The 20,887-nt window shown below is 42.2% G+C and overlaps 1 protein-coding gene across 1 annotated transcript in view; it reads right to left on the bottom strand.

Annotated features, from left to right (window-relative positions):
• Positions 1–20,887, bottom strand: part of LOC115134910 (adhesion G protein-coupled receptor A3-like) — a 277,905-nt gene that overhangs the window by 52,397 nt on the left and 204,621 nt on the right. The window contains exons 13-14 of the mRNA XM_065023285.1: positions 8,154–8,361; positions 7,480–7,688 (exon numbers count right to left, since the gene is read on the bottom strand). Coding sequence (XP_064879357.1) covers positions 7,480–7,688; positions 8,154–8,361 — 417 coding nt within the window. The remainder of the gene's footprint in view (positions 1–7,479; positions 7,689–8,153; positions 8,362–20,887) is intronic.

Raw genomic sequence — 20,887 nt, 5'->3', positions numbered from 1 at the left:
GGCCATTACTCTTCTCTATATTTACAAATGATTTGCCACTCGGCATGTCAGCACCCAAAGCCAGTGAGCCCATCGACATTCTAAATCGGGAGCTACAGTCAGTGATTAATAATAAACTGGTCTTAAACTGGTCTTCAATAAAGCTACAACAAAAAGGACTGTATTTGGTTCAAAACATTATTATCGAAGACGTAAACCTTAACTGGAGTTGTTGTATGAAGGGTGTGACCACTGAGAAAGTTGTGGAAGCTAAACTCCTAGGTATATCATGTAATGTTGCTTTTCTTTGTCATGGTCAAGTCATATTGACAAAGTTGTTAAGATGGGGAGGGGTATGTCTGCTCTAAAATATGTTCTGTGTTGTTGACACAAAAATCAACTGTACTAGTTGTTCAGGCTCTGGTCTTGTCCCATTTTGATTACCGTCCAGTAATATGGTCAAGTGCAGCAAGGAAAGTTCTAGCAAAGCTGCAGCTGGTTGAAAACAGAGCAGCACACCTTGCCCTTAACTGCAAATACAAAACTAAAAATCAACAACATGCATGCCAGTCTTTCCTGGTTGAGGGTTGACGAGAGATTAACTGCATCAATTCTTGATTTTGTGAGAAATATTATTGTGTTTAAATGTTCAAATTGTCTGTATAATCAACTTGCATATAGCTCTGACAGACATAGTTACCCAACCAGACATGCCACCAGGGGACTCTTTACACTCCCCAAATCCAGGACAGAATTCAAGGAAAAGCACAGTATTATGTAGAGCTATGATCACATGTAACTAACTCCCTTCCATCTCAAATTACTCAAGCAAACAGCAAAATTAGCTTTAAAAAACAAATAAAACAACACCTCACAACACAACCTCGCCCCTATCTGACCTAGTTGTTATGTCCATGTTAAAGTTTTCAAATGTATGTCAATTGTAAAATATTGAGTCTTTTAATGCATTTTTCGTTGTGTGTGGTACACCAGGAAGAGCGGTCGCCCTTGTCGTCCCAAAACAATCTATACAAAAAATATCCTGTCCTCATTTCGACAGGGGCAGTTCTTGGGGTGGATGAACTGTGAAGTGGACATGGCTAGGAGGGCTGCTGGTGGGGAACAGTTGTTGGGAGAGGGTCCCTATTCCTCCTCTTAACATGGCTGGAATCTGCTAATATGAGATTATTTTATGCATTATTTATACTCTTCACTGCTACTGTAGATTACATTAATTGAGTATGAAGGTTATAAGTAACTTTAATCAAAATGATAACTTACATCTACACTGAGTGTACAAAACATTAAGAACATGGCATAAATTGACCAGGTGAATCCAGGTGAAAGCTATGATCCCTTCAATCAGTGTAGATGAAGGGAAAGTGACATGTTAAAGAAGGATTTTTTTATTGAGACATGGATTGTACTGCCATTCAGAGGGTGAATTGGCAAGACAAAAGATTTAGGTGCCAAGTGCATCGGTTTATGTCAAGGACTGAAATGCCGCTGGGTTGTTCATGCTCAACAGGTTCCTGTGTGTATCACGAATGGCCCACCACCAAAAAGACAGCCAACTTGACACAACTGTGGGAAGCATTGGAGTAAACGTGGCCAGCAAACCTGTGGAATGCTTTCGACATCTTTGGAGTCCATGCCCTGACGAATTGAGGCTGTTCTGAGGGCAAAAAGGGTTGGGGGTGCAACTCAATATTAGGAAGATGTTCTTCATGTTTTGTACACTCAGTGTGTGTGTGTGTGTGTGTGTGTGGTTCCATATGAGAAATCTATACTGAATGGTTCCTCTTAATCAACCTTTTCCCATGTAAAAACATATGTCCTAGCCAACTGAAATGTAGCACTGTTAAAGTTATGCATGACACATCACATCAGAATAAAAATGTAATTTCAACAGCACCATTATCATTTATAAACAGCGTTCATCAGCATGGACAGTTTTACAATTGAAGTGCAACGCAATGGTGCTGTCCATAAAAGCCTATCGCTGCTTAGCTGCCAATGAATCAGTCGCTTTCTAGAAACAACATTAAAACGGTGAAACCATTGAATAGCCTATTAACTTTCTTTGGATCACTCCAACTATGATTGTGTACCCAGACATATTAATTTGAAACATCCTTCTTGCTAGGAGCAGAAGTATTATAATCTTTCAAATACTTAGCCGAGGACAGCAACAGTCATTTGGAAAACAATAGGTTAAAATCAATGACATTTGTAACCAAAAGAAGGGGAGGATCAAATACGAGGGAGGTTTTCCCATCCCATCCAATATGTTGTGTCAGTGAAAAATAAGCCCCGACACTGACTATTGGCTGACTACAGCAAAGCCCCAGCAAAACTGTTGACGTTCAAATGAATGGCATGCCGTGCAGCTGAGACTCATTATTCAGGGTGAAAACAATCACCATCACATGCCAAATTATTGGCAAGTTGGAATCTGTTACGGAAGTGAGGATTACTGACTCTGCTAGACCTCCCTAGGCGTATGGTGATTATTAAAACGGGTCCCAGATCAGAAAAGTGACCTCATCATTTATCAGGATCCATATGGGGCCAGACATTTTTCCTGACTATTTGACCTGGCCAGGAAAAACTCTGTGCCCTAAATGTTCTTGATCATGGCGCATGGTAAGGAAACACTCCTGGCCCGTGTGTATCACAGAGCCAGAAATGACACCCTTTCAACACACTTCAGTCATCAAAACTTCAATGGTACTGTCATACAACCGCAGATAACACAGATGGCCTGATTCTTCATCGACCCAACAGCTTCGTGTGAAGAAAAAAAACGACTGCCTATCATACCAACAGAATGGCATCTGAATATGTGGGGAAAGGAAAACAATTAACCTGTGTATTAATTCGATTTTCGTAATAGTCTAGACGTTATAATAGCGTTAAACTGACTGAGCAACTGTGGCACTTTCACATTAAAAGGATAATCTATCCCCAGGTGTCCTTAAGTAGCTCAAAAACTCTTTGGAAATCTCCTCTCAGACAATATGAAAGGGGAATTGATTCTATGTTCCCGCGCAGCAGACAGAATGAGCCTAGACTCTCAGTCAGAAACCAGAAGGCGTAGTGATTCCGATCGCCTACGCATACATGGAAATGTCCGCTCCATACGCATCCATCTTTAAAACAAGAGTGGGTGAGAGCTAGGGGTCAGAGGTAAGCACGGGTAAGTGGCTCACAAATTGTCAGCTCTGCCCTAACCCTCGTCGTTATCACACAGCGGGGAGGGGTGGGGCGGGGGGTTGTGTGTGCAGTGCATGTGTGTGTGTGCGTGCGTGCGCATGCATAATTCCACCACAATGATGCCAACCGATAAGAAGGATGAGACAAAGGGAGTACGTGTACACTGTCTCTCCTGCTTGCCATTGGTATACTCTCAATACAGATTTACAATCCACTCCCAAAATATGTCCTTTATTTACAGTATGCATAGTTGATTCATTTCCATGTTTTAGTTATTAGATTGTGCACTACATGGTAAAAAGTGTATTCTAGGAATTAAAAGTGCACGGCTCACCTGCTTTGTTTCATTCCCACACAAAACCCAGTTAGTATTAATTGCAATGCTGAACCAAGTCTTTTCCCCCCTGTGTGTCCTCTCAGCATTACACAGTCAGCCTGCCCTACAGACTATAGAAATAGATCTCTGAATAGGCCCTCTTCCATTGGTTTACCACTTTTGAGCCTTTGTAATGATTGGATACTGACAAATCCGGCTTTTCCCTGCATTCTGCTCTCTGTAAAGGTCTGTCCTTGCATATTAAACAGGCTGGAGCACTGGAGCAATCACATGGAGAAAACATGCCTCCCAGACTATACCTCATGTTTAGACCAATCTAAAAATGCCAGCATGTTTGACGGTGAAAAACATACACACAGGTTAAGAGGAAAAAAGACTGTCACTGATGAAGATGAACGATCAGGCTGCAATGCTGTATATTAATGAATCAGCCTTGCCCGCCCTACAGACACAGGCCTCGTGGGCTACAGAACACACACAGAGAGGAGGGACTGGGCTAGGGAAGGGCTACCGCTGGAACTGTCCATGGTGCTGAAACCTAGAGCATGCATGCATTTTCAATCCAAATAGAATGTTAATTTATTTTACTATATAATTAATTTGGCATTCCCAAAGAAGGCTACAGCGAGCAGGGGTGTCTGGATCTGTCCATGGTTCTGAAACCTGGGGAGTCAAAATCAAATCAAACTGTATTTGTCACATGCGCCGAATACAACAATGACCCCCCCTGTCATTCACCTTACAGTGAAATGCTTACTTACAAGCCCTTAATCAACAATGCAGTTTTATTAAAAATACCTAAAAAAAAGAAAGAGATAAGAATAACAATTGAACAGTAAATAACAATAGCGGGGATATATTTCGGGGGGACCGGTACAGAGTCAATGTGTGGGGGCACCGGTGTGGAGGTAATTGAGGTAATATGTACATGTAGGTAGAGTTATTAAAGTTACTATGCATTGATAATAACAGAAAGTAGCAGCAGCATTCCGGGGGGGGCTCTTGGACCTACACTTGGCGCTCCGGTACCGCTTGCCGTGCGGTATCAGAAAGAACAGTCTAGGCTGGCTGGAGTCTTTGACAATTTTTAGGACCTTCCCTCTGACACCGCCTGGTATAAAGGTCCTGGATGGCAGGAAGCTTGGGCCCAGTGATGTACTGGGCCGTACGCACTACCATCTCTTTCAGTTACTAAAAAAAAAAACATTTCGTAGAAGATATAGACTAGAACATTACGTAGAGGAGTAGACTCATATTTAGCAAGACAACGGCACAACTGGAACTGTCCAGGATGTTGAAACATGGGGCCCAGCATGCCACAACATATATTTCCAATTTCATTTAGGTCCAAAAACAAACATATCTTACATAGAACTGTGGGATTCATAAGGATGCTAGGGTGCTGAAACCAGGAGAGCAGCATTCTACTGAAGGTATTAAGGTGTATTCAGTAGCATGTGATTGAAACGGTCCATGGTGCTGAAACCTGAATGGCATGATGCTATTTCTCCAATCTCTTTGATTTTCCAATGTATGACTCGACAGTCAACCCAGCAAGGGAGCTCCCCATCTCTTCTTTAATGAGCTCAATACCAACTTCTGTCTTATAATTTAATTTGGTATTCACAAACAATAATGAAACAGGTGCTATTAACAATTTACCTGCTGTCTATTCCAAGACCCAAAGTTTTCCCATCTACATTAATATTCATATCTAGGGGCTAATCCTCTTCATATCCAGGGGCTAATCCAAAAGACAAGGACGACAAAGAGCACCTGCAATACAATTCTCCTTCCTCCCTTTCATTTAGCATTCTGGTCACAGGTCTACCCGAGAGACTAGCATTTCATTTTCCTAAGCCAAGTCAAAAGCATCTCATTAAATTGCTTTTAAATAACAAACCATAACTGGATACCAATCCCCAGGGACAATTGTATTGGTCTGTCACGCCATGTGTAGACTAATCATCTCCACACAAGCCCCAAAGTGCTGAATGAGAACGGCATACATTATTAGAGCTGGAGATTGCTCGTGTGCCTTTCAGATGAGAAGATGGTTTTCTCACCTTGCTATCTCCCAGAGCTGTCTTTCATTGTTTGACCCCCCTGTCATTCTGTTTAAAAGTTGTAGATTTGTCCTCTAATGGTATCCTCGTGTTGTACCTAGCAGAGATTTGACTGTGGTCCACTCATTTGAGGACATTTGAGAACAGACGTGTCATGTTTGCTCTACTTCTTTGCAGTCCTGGCAGTGGTTCACCTCAGAGGTGAATACTGTACCATCCCATCACACTGTGCTGCAGAACTGCCCATGCTGGACATCTGAGATGATAATACCACAGCTGCATACACTAAGAAAAATGTCTGAATTAAATGCTTGCTCTTTCTGATATTAACAGTGGATCTATTCAGCATTAGTATTAGAGACCAGAATACAAGTGTGGGTAGAGATCACTAGATTTGCATTGACACAGTTGTTGTCATTCTGCATTAAGGCAGATGTGTCAGGTTTATTTGGGTGGTCCAAACCTGCATCAATGACCATAGTCCCTAACACCAGTTAACAAACAGGTAACGATATATTATATGGTGATATATCAAACACATTACCAGAACAGTCCCAGCTTGACAGGAGGAGATCATGCAACAGGTTCAGTAGTCCAGAGCCAAATAGGAGCGAGAAATCATACTGCAACAGAGATAGCACCGAAAAGAGAGTGATGTCACGAGTCTGTAAATATGGGTCCTTTTCTCGGGCACTGCAGAGTCTACTGCGGGTGTGGTGATTGCATTAGTAAGGCGCGCAGGGTCTCTGGCATAAACACCCGAATAAAAAACATAATATCCTCTCCTTAGAGAGACCAGACTGCAACAGCTACACCCACCCAACACGGCCAGCACTTCCAGTTGACGGGCCTTGACGTTCAAATCATTAATCTGCTGTCAGGTCTATTCACTAAATTGTCTCGCGATTTCACTTTGCTCGTGCGCTGACAGCCACTACATACCCAATAAAGGCGTGCCGTCAAGTGCATGCAGTGAAAAGCATTTCCCATAGCCCAGGTTGTATATTAAATTGATAGCCTACATTGCCACAGCCCCACGCAATGACAATCTGACATCTGCGCTCTACTTGACAACAGATTGGTATTCCATGTACACCATCCCTTGCTCTCACCATGCCGCTTTTTCTGCTTTTCAAACCCGGTTTATTTCATAGGAAAAATAACGAAATTGAACAGCCTCATAAAATGTGCAGATTAAAGCAACTCTGGAAAACACCGTCATTCCGCAGAACACCACTTTCATGCACTATAAGGACTAACCTCCCAATCTAGCGAATCCCACTCTTCGGTAAACATCCGGAGAATTCCTGTCTGTCCAAACGCGGACTAGGCGCAGAGGCACTATGGAACGACTGAGCGATGCGATGACATTGCGCTGTCGGTATTATCCTCATGAAATCTATTTTCATAGGAGACGTCGACAGGAGAAGGTATTCAGAAATACACACAGCGACAACACCATGACCAACTTGAGCGAGAAAGATTTAAAGATGGCTTGCTTTACAATCGTACATTTCGGTGGAAGAAGGCTGCAAACAATTAGCAGGCTACACCACTTGCGCTTGCAGGCGAATACTGACAAGGCGCTCGTTCTATTGAGCACGGTTTCGATTTGAGCTGCTGTAGCAGAGGTAGCAGACAAGAGAACCAACTTCGTGTTTCCAAAAAACGAGTGGTTCCATTGCGCATCTCCCCATTACATTTTCCTCCGCATGATTTGCTACAACAAACAATAAAGCAACATTTGGAAAGGTCCCTTAATATCACGAAGTGCTTGATAAAGCACGTGGCTCTACTGATTCGTGCAAAATCGTCAACCCGCGAGAGCCGGGGACAATGTGTCCTGTGCGAGGATTGTAATAAGGTCACTTCTGTACTCACCATTAGCACCGCAAAGTTATTGTGATGAGTGCAATGAATGGTGGTCGTGCTGCCCAGGGAGTCTGTTATGTGGCACCCCTCTGCCCGCCAGCCACCGTGCCCATCTAGCAGGTCAAAATCCCAATAGGCTGCGGTGGGGTCTACACCCAGCGCGAAGTGCCTGAGAGCGATGGTAACGGAGTGCACCGCGCTCCCGAGGGTGCACCTATCTGCAAGAAAGCAAAACATGACATTAGGGAAACCAAGTGGAAAGTCTTTAAGTGCAACATCCAAGACGCATGGGCACAAACGAACACACAAACACACACAATAATGTTACTGTTGTCAGACAGCCATCAATTATGATTCATTCTGCCTTCTTTCATTATTTGTATTTATCTTTCATTGACATGTTTATGTTAAACATGTCAAAGTTATTAAACATATGGCACAGACGTCATCAAGAAGATGGTACCGGAAATAACATGCATTTACAAATCATTCAAATGTGGTGTGAATTAGGCTATGCGTTTAACTTACAAATGCAGTAATATGGATCAGATCTCTACAAGCTGCGCACTTTTTTTTTCAATTTCTTATGCATGTGCGTGTTCCTGTGTTTTGTCGACAGATCATAGTTGTAGACAGCGTTGACATCCGAGCCATGATGATAAAATGCATGCATTTCCTCTTACCTAATTTGGTGAAAGCAACTGGTGTCGAAACGCTCCTACGTTTTCCATCATCTGCAAGATTTGACGAATTCCCTGTGCAAGGAAAGAGTTTCCCATTTCGAAAGACAATAAACTGCAGCTTGCAAGTCGAGTTATCAACAGATTGCAACGCAGAGGGGCTAGGCGTACCAGCCAGCGGTAAATGGATTGAGGCGACTGAGACCGAGTTCTGCGGATGGAATAAAAAAGGACAACATTTAAATTAAATAAACCATTCGCTAGAGATCCGCTGAAAATTATCACTCCAGTATAGTAAGATTGACAATTTGCTTCCCTCTCCAAGATTGGAAGCGATCAAAGAGCACAAGTAACCATGGGAATGGGTTTCACTCAGTAGGCTATGTCTGAAGCGCTCTCGTGCGCCTATTTGGTCAGGCTCCCTGCCGCAGAGGTTGAAATTGTTCTTACGCCTCGATCACACTGGCAGTGATTTGCGTTTTGGTACACCAAAAGTACATTAATTTCCAATTGAACGCTGCGTTTTCCTTACAACATTACATTGCAGAGGCAGTTGCAGTGCTTTCTGTGTGGTGCATACGTTGGATTTATCGAACATATGCATCAAATTATATGCTTAGACAGCTTGACAGAAATAGTAGCAGAAGGTGAATTCTGATTTTTTTGTTGCATGCATATCCAGATGATGCTACGTTCCATTTTTGCGCAATCACTGTAGGTGTGATCAAGGCTTTACCTTCTCAGCTCTGCGGCGTTGATTTAAAGAGACAACCGGACTCACTTTATCTTCCCCTCACAGCCTTTAAACACCATGGAATCCCCTAACATGACCCTTTGTGAGCTATGGGAGGGAAACACCGTTTCTAAAAAAGAGTAGCGGCAGGCATTACATTGTGCGTTGGGTCAGGATGGATTGAGTGCACTTAGGAGGACCCTACCCAGAGTAAGCATTCCTAACATAGCTGAGTTCAAGTGTAATCATATACAATGATCCCAAAGTGCTACAGTCAGCAGCTTAGGGGCATATGAGAATGCAGCCTGCACATAATTAATGGGATCTGATTAATATTTAGCTGATAATTTTTTAATAAATATTATACATTATTATGACAACATAAATGCATCTTTTTGCTATGCGAATGTGTTTCCACTCCAACACAGCAAGATAAACCTACCTAGTGATGTGTTTTTATCCATCCATTTATTTGGACACCTACCATTCACCTTTGCGGATATTCAGGGAGAATAATCAACAGAGAAACAGTGTTGGGTAAAACCATTGATTCTACAACATAATAAAAAAGCATTCAAACTTCTATAGGTGCATGACGTCTGTTGAGGTTATGGATGTGTGTGACGTCAAAGAAGCCTGACACCAGCTAGTACCAAGGGAAGGGGCAAGAGTTGGGTGAGGAAAGACAAGGACTGGAACTGTCCCTTGTGCTGAAACATGGCGAAAGATGAACATTTTCTTCCTTATTTTCTATTCTCATCCCATCCCCCTTGTCATAGTGGTCCTCTGTAGCACAGTTGGTATAAGATGGCATTTGCAATGCCAGGATAGTGTGCTCAATTCCTGGGACCACCCATAAATAAAGAGTGTATGCAGGCATGACTGTAAATCACTTTGGATAAAAGTGGCTGCTAAATGGCATATAGTATTGCTATTTCCCTCACATATATTATGGTTAAGGGGTCGTTTCAGTCCTGTGTTCAGCCTTATGTCTGCTTGGCCAGCTGAGCCATGGAGCAAACTTGTTCCAATGGATAATTTGTACACTTGAACTTATTTTTTTAGCTAGTCCTTATAAAAACAAATAATAATAACAATAATAAATGTGTACAGTGCATTTGGAAAGTATTCAGACCCCTTGTCTTTTTCCACATTTTGTTACGTTTCAGCCTTATTCTAAAATTGATTAAATGAAAATAAATCCTCATTAATCTACACACAATACACCATAATTGTGAAGTGAAACCAAGTTTTTAAAATACATTTTAGCAAATGTATACAAACTTAATTTTAAAAAGTACCTTATTTACATAAGTATTCAGACCTTTGCTATGAGACTATAAAATAAGCTCAGGTGCATCCCGTTTCCATTGACCAACCTTGAGATGTTTCTGCAACTTGATTGGAGTCCACCTGTGGTAAATTCAATTGATTGGACATGATTTGGAAAGGCACATCCCTTTCTATATAAGGTCCCACAGTTGACAATGCATGTCAGTGCAAAACCAAGCCATGAGGTCGAAGGAATTGTCCTTAAGAGCGCAGCGACAGGATTGTGTTGAAGCACAGATCTGGGGAAGTGTACCAAAACATTTTTGCAGCATTGAAGGTCCCCAAGAACACAGTGGCCTCCATCATTATTAAATGGAAGAAGTTTGGAACCACCAAGACTCTTCCTAGAGCTGGCCGCCCGGCCAAACTGAGCAATCAGGGGGAAGGGCCTTGGTCAGGGAGATGACCAAGAACCCGATGGTCACTCTGACAGAGCTCCAGAGTTACTCTGTGGAGATGGGAGAACCTTCCAGAAGGACAACCATCTCGGCAGCACTCCACCAATCAGGCCTTTATGGTAGAGTGGCCAGGTGGAAGCCACTCCTCAGTAAAAGGCACATGACAGCCTGTTTGGAGTTTGTCAAAAGGCACCTAAAGGACTCTCAGACCATGAAAAACAATATTCTCTGGCCTGAATGCCAAGCGTCATGTCTGGAGGAAACCAGCCCCGCTCATCACCTGGCCAACACCATCCCTACAGTAAAGCGTGTTGGTGGCAGCATCATGCTGTGGGGATGTTTTGCAGCAGCAGGGACAGGGAGACTAGTCAGGATTGAGGGAAAGATGAACGGAGCAAAGTACAGAAAAATCCTTGATGAAAGCCTGCTCCAGAGCGCCCATGACCTCAGACTGGGGCGGAGGTTGAGCTTCCAACAAGACAACGACCCTAAGCACATAGCCAAGACAACACAGGAGTGGTTTCGGGACAAGTCTCTGAATGTCCTTGAGTGGCCCAGCCAGAGCCCGTAATTGAACCCGATCGAACATCTCTAGAGACCTTAAAATAGTTGTGCAGCAACGCTCCCCATCCAACCTGACAGAGCTTGAGAGGACCTGCAGAGAAGAATGAGAGAAAATCCCCAAATACTGGTGTGCCAAGCTTGCAGCATCATACCCAAGAAGACTCGAGGCTGTAATCGCTAGCAAAGGTGCGTCAACAAAGTACTCAGTAAAGGGTCTGAATAAATGTGATATTTCTGTTTTTTATTTGCAAAAATGTCTAAAAACAGTTTTTGCTTTGTCATTATGAGGTACTGTGTGTAGATTGATGAGGGAAATAAACAATTGAATCCATCTTAGAATAAGGCTGCAAAGTAATAAAATGTGAAAAAAGTCAAGGGGTCTGAGTCCTTTCGAATGCACTGTATATACAGTACCAGTCAAAAGTTTGTGTCCAAACTTTGGGCATGCTCGTCATCCAGACGTCAAAATACCGCCCCCTAGCCCAAAGAGGTTTTAAGGGTTTGTTAGTTATTCGTTTCTGCATTTACTCACACTTGAAAGGCTATTGATTCAAATCTTGCAAAGATAGATGAATCTTTAGATTTTCATCCTGCAGAGAGAGATACCATTTAGGTTATATGGTTTTCCTCCAGAAAGGCTTAAGCAAGCAGTCTATATCTAAAAATCTCTGGGATAAAAGGCACCCCAGGCTGCGTCAAAGTGGATTTGATCTGTGATGTCGTCGGGGACAGGTGAAGGATAGTGGAATCCTTGAAGGGGTGGCTCAAGGATGTGGATTCATATTCACAAAGGGTCTCAGAGTAAGAGTGCTGATCTAGGATCAGTTCCTCTGTGTCCATATATAATCGTATTCATTATGATCTAAAAGACTAAATTGATCCTAGATCAGCAGTCATACTCCGAGACGTTTTATGATGGGCACAGATCTCAAACGGTAAGGAATGACAGATGACCTCACCTCATAACACAGATCGTTTCAAATACCACAACACTGCATGGATATCTTATCTCACAAGCCCATCTTCTCTCTGCATCTTTTCATCCTTTTTACCAGACATTTCAAAGGGATTTATAGCCCTGGGGATGTGCTGTCTATGGCATGCACAAGGCCTTGCTTTAACAAACGCTCTAAGTCCTTCCGGGAACGGCCTAAGAAGGTAGTTAGGCTACATTCGCCTGAAGAACTCGCTGGGGACTTCACACTTCAGAGTTATTTAACTGGGCGCAGTGCCACCGTGTGACCTTCCCTGATCCCCTCCCCTTCCTGAAACGTGGCATGCTGTAGCCTCTCTATAGCCTATACCTCAGAGAGCACATGCTTCTTTTAGTTCTTGTTGTTTTCACATTTCACACAGAGGTCATCCAGGCGAATGCCAGGAGTCACTTCTCATTTCCCTCAAGGTTGGCTGTCGGCGGTGAGCTGCCTACATGGATATAGGTGATACACATGTACACACACAAACACACACACACACAAACTCACTGACTCTACTCCCCCTTCTTGCTCCTTGATGCAAGGCCATACATGCTATCAGCTAGGCCTACAGGGCAAACTCAGCCAGACCTGCCCTAGGGCAAACAATGAATCAGAAGCTCAGAGTGTGCCCATGCTTAACACTGGCTCCGTCCTCAGGTCCACAATGGATTATGAGCCATCTCTGATAACCGGCAGACAGAAGACATTTACACCGAGAGGTCCAACAAACAATTACTCCCGTAAATGTTTTTCAAGCGAAACACAACTCGGTTGTGTTGATGTCAAGGGAAGTGCAATAGGAGAGAGTCAGTCTGTCCGTATGAGCTCTATTGCCATGTAATCAGATCACTCAAATTAATGTCAAGCTAAAGTGCCATGAAAATTAATATCTCTCAGCTGTAAAAATGAACACGACACCTTTTTCGAGCCAAATCTTAGGTAAATGTGAGTCAGAGAAAATGAATCCTTGTTTGTGTGTGCGCAAGCATGTGTTTCTGAAAGACTACTGTCACGCACTATGTCTAGTGATAAGTAACATCATTTGCTTACACTAAGCATAATGAGAACATGGGAATTCCTTTTTAGAAGTTCTTTCTAGCAATTGTTAGGCTGTAGCACAATCTAATATGATGACTCCACATCAAAAATACATAATTCTCTCAAAATGATTGCCATGTTTGAAGCTTAAATGGCCCATCTCTCTTGAGCATTATAGTTCTGCTCAGTGGTGTGTTGTTAGCATTACTCACTCACATAGTGAGAGAAATTTAAACAGGCTACATGGTTGCTATGCCAACGAGCTGCTTCCCCCAGACAAGGTTGGGATTGAGAGCAGATTGGAGTGAGGCAGGAAACACAACAGGCTCTGTGGAGACAGAACACTGTGACTGCTATGTCTTGGAAACAGATTTCTCTTCTTACACAGTCGTACCCAATTCTGAACCGTCTTCCACTATTTTTCTTTCACTTTTGAGAGAAATACACTATGAAACGATCTTTCCACATATTGAAATATGAGGTAAATATCATATTGTTGGATTAATAACATGCCATTTAGCAGACACATTTATACAAAGGGACGTACAGTCATGCGTTCAAACATTTTACGCCTGGGTGGTCCCGGGAATTGAACCCACTAACCTGGCGTTACATGTGCCATGCTCTCCCAGCTGAGTTACAAAGGAGCTAAGAGAAACTTGTTATAAATGATTAAGAGCCTAAGTACATAGGACTATGCTGTGCCAGGTTTGACAATCATTCCTAGTCAATAAACATTGGATTTGTTTGGTTCATCCAAAGACAAACTGTTAGAAATGAAGCCTCTCTGTGGGTACATAGAATATGCTGTGCCTGTATTTATATAATTCTTCCGAGTAAATTAAACAGCTGGGGTGACAGAGCTGTTTGCCCCGGGAGCATTTTTCTTATAGACTGCACTGCAGTACTGAGATAGATCTTAGCTGAACAAAGACACGCTTCTTGAACGTCGCAAGGAAGAAGAGGCTGTACTAGTACTGTAAACGTCGTGATGCATTAAAACACTCCATATTCATTTTAAATCAAAAGGAAGTGAAAGACATATTGAGTGCCTGAAAGAATGACAACGGCTGTCATCTAATAGTGACATTTCAAAATGTAAGTTATTCATTCAGTCATTAATTTCATTCCCTAAACCACTCAATACCTGTTCATGCAGTACATGGTGCGTTCACTCACAATAGAGCTGAATGACTTGAGTGGCAGTCCACCTTATTAAACTGAATGACTTGCAATCCATCATTTTCTTTAACAATCTATATGAATGGTTACCATGAAGCCAGGATACAACCCAATAGCATTTTTTTGTTGTTGCTCACGTGAGGATTTTGCCCACATACGTACATGGCCGTATGGAATTATTCCAAAGTTCGGGAAATTTCGGGCACCAAATATCCTTGCCCTATCAGCTGCAAAGCTCAGGCAAACGATGGATGATTGGACACTTGGTGCTGTAATAACAGTTGGTTATCACTTTGATGAAGTGCGATTGCTATGGCTAGACTTGCCGTAAAGGTGAAATAAAGCCACAACTTTGGATTCGGCTGTCATAATGGGTGTGTCTTCATTTGGCCCAATCCAGAGAAGAAGAAGAAAAAAAATGTTCCATTCAGTCCGATCTCTGCATTCCATTACTCTACGATTGGTTTTAACCTTCAACATTTTAGTCGAGGACAACAATAACCGTACAATAAAACACAGGCTACTGGGTCCCTGACTTAGTTACAGATCCTCCTTTTTCTGCCAATCGAAAAAGAGACCGTATTGTTTCAGACATAAAGAGAGTCTCTGTTGCCAGAAATAATCAAACAGGGGGCATTAAATATTTGTCACTACTACCAACTTGTGCATCATTTCGCAGCATCTCTCAGAGTTAATACGAAATAGTGATCTCCCCAGATAACATGGCTCGGAAATGCCAGGAATCTCACGATACGATATAAGTGCCGATTTGGTATGTATTGCGATTCTATATGTATCACTATTCTATATGTGTTGCAAACAGATACTGGGACTGAGATAACTTTTCAACATTAAAAAGGGGATCTTAACGTTCAGAAAAATCCCTTACGAGAATTAAATCACAGTGCAGATATCACACAACATATCATTTTCCGTGTTATAGCCTAACTAGACAATAGACTATAAACGCCTGGGGAAAGTTGTGAAATTTAAAAGTAGACTCAGTGATATAACGTAGATGCAGAAAGTTAGCAGCATAGTAGTGGGTCAATTTCCGCAACCAAGAGCTGAAGCTCAACTTCTCTGCTGTTTAATAGAGCCCTGGCTACCACGCTGTGAACAGTGTGAAGCTAACCCGTGCACATGTGCGTATAGTGTGTGACTGTGTGAGAGCGAAGCGCTGCATCTCGCTCATATCAATATCGTATCCTATTCATTGCTGATAGGCCCTGCTTTACTGAAGTTGCGAGACATTGCGAGATACATAATGTCATTGCGAGATACAACTTTTGATTGCCAATAGATAGGCCTAATGCACGGTTCTGACTGTCTGCCTGGTGACCGATCTGCCTACACTGTGCCCCTCCCATCTCTATCTGTTCCTTTGTTAGCTCGCTATGAAAGATGTGTGGTTGTGTTCTTGGAAGTACGGCAACTAATCAGTCGCCTCTGTTCCAAGTGGAATCGAATGTTGACACCCAGAAATGAGAGTCGACACCGGGAGTCGACGTGCAGGGAGGAATCAATTATTTTGGAGTAGACTCTCCACCACCACGTCGTCGTGTTCAACAGTTGGAAATATGGCAGAGCAAAGCAAGCGATAGAAGCAACATCCTGTATGGCAATACAAACTTTGCGAGGTGGAATTGAAGTACAGTAATGGTAGTACAGGTCCAATGATTAACCATCTGAAAGAGACGCACTTTTGAGACCCAAACCGTTGCTGGTAGCAGCGCGAGGGTTCATTGTGAATTCACATGGAATTTTTAAACCGAACCATTTGTTCGTAAAAAAAAAAAAAAGTTTTACTTGGGACTCAGAGAATCGAATATAATATCATCAACATTAATATTGCAATACTATCACTACCAGATAGCCTATTGCTCTAGAACAATGTGATTTAAATTTAAACAATAGTCGCTGCTTTGTGGGGGTGTACACTACATATCTACTCATTCAATTACCTCTCCAGGTACTATCACTTTTTCACTTTTTGTGTGTCGTCTTTATGACAATCCCCTCAATTGTGGTCAGTCCACTGAAAGGGCTGTAATTTCAGTGAGTGTAGTGTTTTAAGTACCACTCAGTTGCATACACTGAATTCACAACAGCCTGAAATTGACACATCTATTGCGTTGTAATTATCAGCACAGCACATGTATAATATATTGTGACTCACATTTCCATGAAGTATGGGCCATATTCGTTTATAGCAATAACCATTGAGAGATGTTGGCTCATAGTGCCTTTCCCAATGTATGACGCAGCAGCAAAGAGGAGGTATAGCTACACCGTTTCAAGTGTATCCATGGTAACCTGGTTATGAAGCTGAGTGACTTAACAATTTCATTGCAGGGCACCAGAGCGGGAGTTAAGGGAGCAACTGGTAACGTCTCATAACTGACAATGTACCATTACATCAAAGTGTAGAAACATGAATATTCATGTTGGAGATTGGGGGATTTGATCATTCATCAGCTAAATGAAAGTCTAAATCAATAGCATACTGGTTGACAGTGGACCTCCACCAGGGCCAGTGTGGGAGGAAACTTTTATATCTGCAGTAGAAGTCAAATGATGTAATCATTTGAAATATACAGGATTATAGCAATCATCATTATAATATTAGGTTAGAATTACAACCAAGTCAAAGCGGGATGTGTTTTGAAGTCAGGTTTATAAGGCAGGGTATACAGTGTATGAGGTTGTAAGAAGTGGTTATTATGCACATATATTGCCACCGACACAATGGCGCCACATGGGGCTCTCCGATGTTGTTCCTTTGAGCAGGAGACCGAGGTTAAGTCAGGGACCATATTCCCTATATAGTTTATTACTTTTGCACCTACACACCTAGAGCATATGTAAATAAATAGGGTGCCATTTGGGACACAGAAAGTCATACATTTTTATTTCACCTTTATTTAACCAGGTAGGCCAGTTGAGAACAAGTTCTCATTTACAACTGCAACCTGGCCAAGATAAATACATCCCTCACTTTCCACCTACACACCTAGAACATGTCAATAAATGATATGTCAGAAAGGCAGAGGAATACGTCTGTCTACATAGCTAAGAAACATAATAATGAGGCCCCAGAACAAAGCTTCCGAGATGAATCATCTCCCATCGTACATCTAAACGGCATAATGGGGGTTCTGCGATTTCATCACGGTGTTTGATGATCCGACAAGCCGACTGATTCCAGCTGAACCCTGGCATGCAGCAGTCAGCCCGTCAGCAGAGAGGAGGAATGAGTCCAACACACAAGCACGCACGTGCATTGAGACCCAGCCAAACACACACAAGTACTGACATACACATAGGCACACACACAGCACTGTCAAAATATCTGTGTCTGTGGTGTCCACAATGTGAAGTTAATGGATGCAAATGTAAACTCATAATGGCTATCCCATCATAGAATATTGATTTTGTTAACCAGATGAAGGTAATCATTTGAGTTAGGCAGCCAATGAATATCAAGACAAAAATGTAGTACTTTTTTAACTCTCCCTATCACTGTTTCAGAGTAGCAGATCAACAGAAAGAGAAGCTACCATGAACATTACCTTCACGCTGCTGTTGTGTCTAATGGTGTGCTCTTTCATTTGTATTTACCTTATGCTCCTTAACGACTGTTTGCCAGGTTGACTGTTTGCCAGGTTGAATTGAACAGATCTAGAGAATTAAGACTTGGAGCGAGATAAAAGTGCTTTATATTTACAGCCTCCTGTTACCATATATTAATTATTTCCCTCTAAACCTTTGGCTGCACCAAATACAACTGCTCATCACTCTGATGATGAACTAACTGGCAACAATGACAAACTAACTTCCCTAGCAGCCCAGGGGGGCATTCATCATGCCTGCCCACAGTCTGAGAGTGCGTCAGTGAATTATGCTCTGCCTTGAACAACATGCAGATTCTTTATGTGAGAGCAGAATGGGGAGGAAGAGATAGGGAAGATACACATTTCCAACCAGTAGGAAAGAAAAGTAAATTGAGAAAAATATTTTACAAGAATTTTATAGATTTGGATTTGCCAATACTTGTGCTAAATTAAATGGGCGTGATTTTTCAAATGATGAAGGCTCTTATCCTCAAACACTGAATAGGTTCAGCCCGTGCTTGACTTGGACAGAAATACAGTGCCTTGCGAAAGAAATTCGGCCCCCTTGAACTTTGCTTCCTTTTGCCACATTTCAGGCTTCAAACATAAAGATATAAAACTGTATCTTTTTGTGAAGAATCAACAACAAGTGGGACACAATCATGAAGTGGAACGACATTTATTGGATATTTCAAACTTTTTTTTACAAATCAAAAACTGAAAAATTGGGCGTGCAAAATTATTCAGCCCCCTTAAATTAATACTTTGTAGCGACACCTTTTGCTGCGATTACAGCTGTAAGTCGCTTGGGGTATGTCTCTATCAGTTTTGCACATCGAGAGACTGAATTTTTTTCCCATTCCTCCTTGCAAAACAGCTCGAGCTCAGTGAGGTTGGATGGAGAGCATTTGTGAACAGCAGTTTTCAGTTCTTTCCACAGATTCTTGATTGGATTCAGGTCTGAACTTTGACTTGGCCATTCTAACACCTGGATATGTTTATTTTTGAACCATTCCATTGTAGATTTTGCTTTATGTTTTGGATCATTGTCTTGTTGGAAGACAAATCTCCGTCCCAGTCTCAGGTCTTTTGCAGACTCCATCAGGTTTTCTTCCAGAATGGTCCTGTATTTGGCTCCATCCATCTTCCCATCAATTTGAACCATCTTCCCTGTCCCTGCTGAAGAAAAGCAGGCCCAAACCATGATGCTGCCACTACCATGTTTGACAGTGGGGATGGTGTGTTCAGGGTGATGAGCTGTGTTGCTTTTACGCCAAACATAACGTTTTGCATTGTTGACAAAAAGTTCAATTTTGGTTTCATCTGACCAGAGCACCTTCTTCCACATGTTTGGTGTGTCTCCCAGGTGGCTTGTGGCAAACTTTAAACAACACTTTTTATGGATATCTTTAAGAAATGGCTTTCTTCTTGCCACTCTTCCATAAAGGCCAGATTTGTGCAATATACGACTGATTGTTGTCCTATGGACAGAGTCTCCCACCTCAGCTGTAGATCTCTGCAGTTCATCCAGAGTGATCATGGGCCTCTTGGCTGCATCTCTGATCAGTCTTCTCCTTGTATGAGCTGAAAGTTTAGAGGGACGGCCAGGTCTTGGTAGATTTGCAGTGGTCTGATACTCCTTCCATTTCAATATTATCGCTTGCACAGTGCTCCTTGGGATGTTTAAAGCTTGGGGAATCTTTTTGTATCCAAATCCGACTTTAAACTTCTTCACAACAGTATCTCGGACCTGCCTGGTGTGTTCCTTGTTCTTCATGATGCTCTCTGCGCTTTTAACGGACCTCTGAGACTATCACAGTGCAGGTGCATTTATACGGAGACTTGATTACACACAGGTGGATTGTATTTATCATCATTAGTCATTTAGGTCAACATTGGATCATTCAGAGATCCTCACTGAACTTCTGGAGAGAGTTTGCTGCACTGAAAGTAAAGGGGCTGAATAATTTTGCACGCCCAATTTTTCAGTTTTTGATTTAAAAAAAAAGTTTGAAATATCCAATAAATGTCGTTCCACTTCATGATTGTGTCCCACTTGTTGTTGATTCTTCACAAAAAAATACAGTTTTATATCTTTATGTTTGAAGCCTGAAATGTGGCAAAAGGTCGCAAAGTTCAAGGGGGCCGAATACTTTCGCAAGGCACTGTAGGTGTGGGTACAGTTTTATATTTTGGTGCAGGACCTCCACAATACTTTTGAGCTAATATTCTATAAGAGGAACAAGCAGTAGAAAATTTGAGATCCTGGTTCTTAGCTCCTGCCAAGTCAAGCACTGGGTTCATCTGTACTTAGTCGCATCCCATTTCTTTCACTTTTAAGCCACCCTAGATCCAGAGCAGCTGTTTGGCATGCTGTTAGGCACCCTCAGTGTCTTGGCCACATTCATAAGTCCAGACCCCTATTGATCTTTTCAAGTGTCAAAACAATAACACGTTCTATATGCACGGGAAAGAGGTTCCCCAGTAAACATCCCGTGTCAGTGATAGATCTGACTGCCACGCTCAATCTGACTGAAGGTCGTGCCCATTTGCCTCACAAACATTTTGGGAGCTGTTAATGTTGCTATGACCAATCAACGCGTGCAGCAGTTTGCTGGAAAAGGAGAGACAGGTTGTGAGAGATGCTGCAAATTAACGTTAGCTAACAGTCTAGCTGCTCATTCCGTGGCTATATATGTAGCTAGCTTACTAGCTACAGTATCAACTTGTTTGTTACTGTATAAAATAGTAGTTGAATGTATCCTCTGAACTAATAGCTTCAGTATCTTGCTCTGTTAGCTACCAGGCTAATAAGCTAGCTAGCAACTTGTGTGGTCATTTAGCGAGATAGCTTCAATGCAACATAACCAAAGCCATTTACAACCTTTTAAAACACATC

The sequence above is a fragment of the Oncorhynchus nerka genome, linkage group LG10 (assembly GCF_034236695.1).
Source record: "Oncorhynchus nerka isolate Pitt River linkage group LG10, Oner_Uvic_2.0, whole genome shotgun sequence".
Taxonomy (NCBI): Eukaryota; Metazoa; Chordata; class Actinopteri; order Salmoniformes; family Salmonidae; genus Oncorhynchus; species Oncorhynchus nerka.
This window is presented reverse-complemented; position numbering and strand designations above follow the sequence as displayed.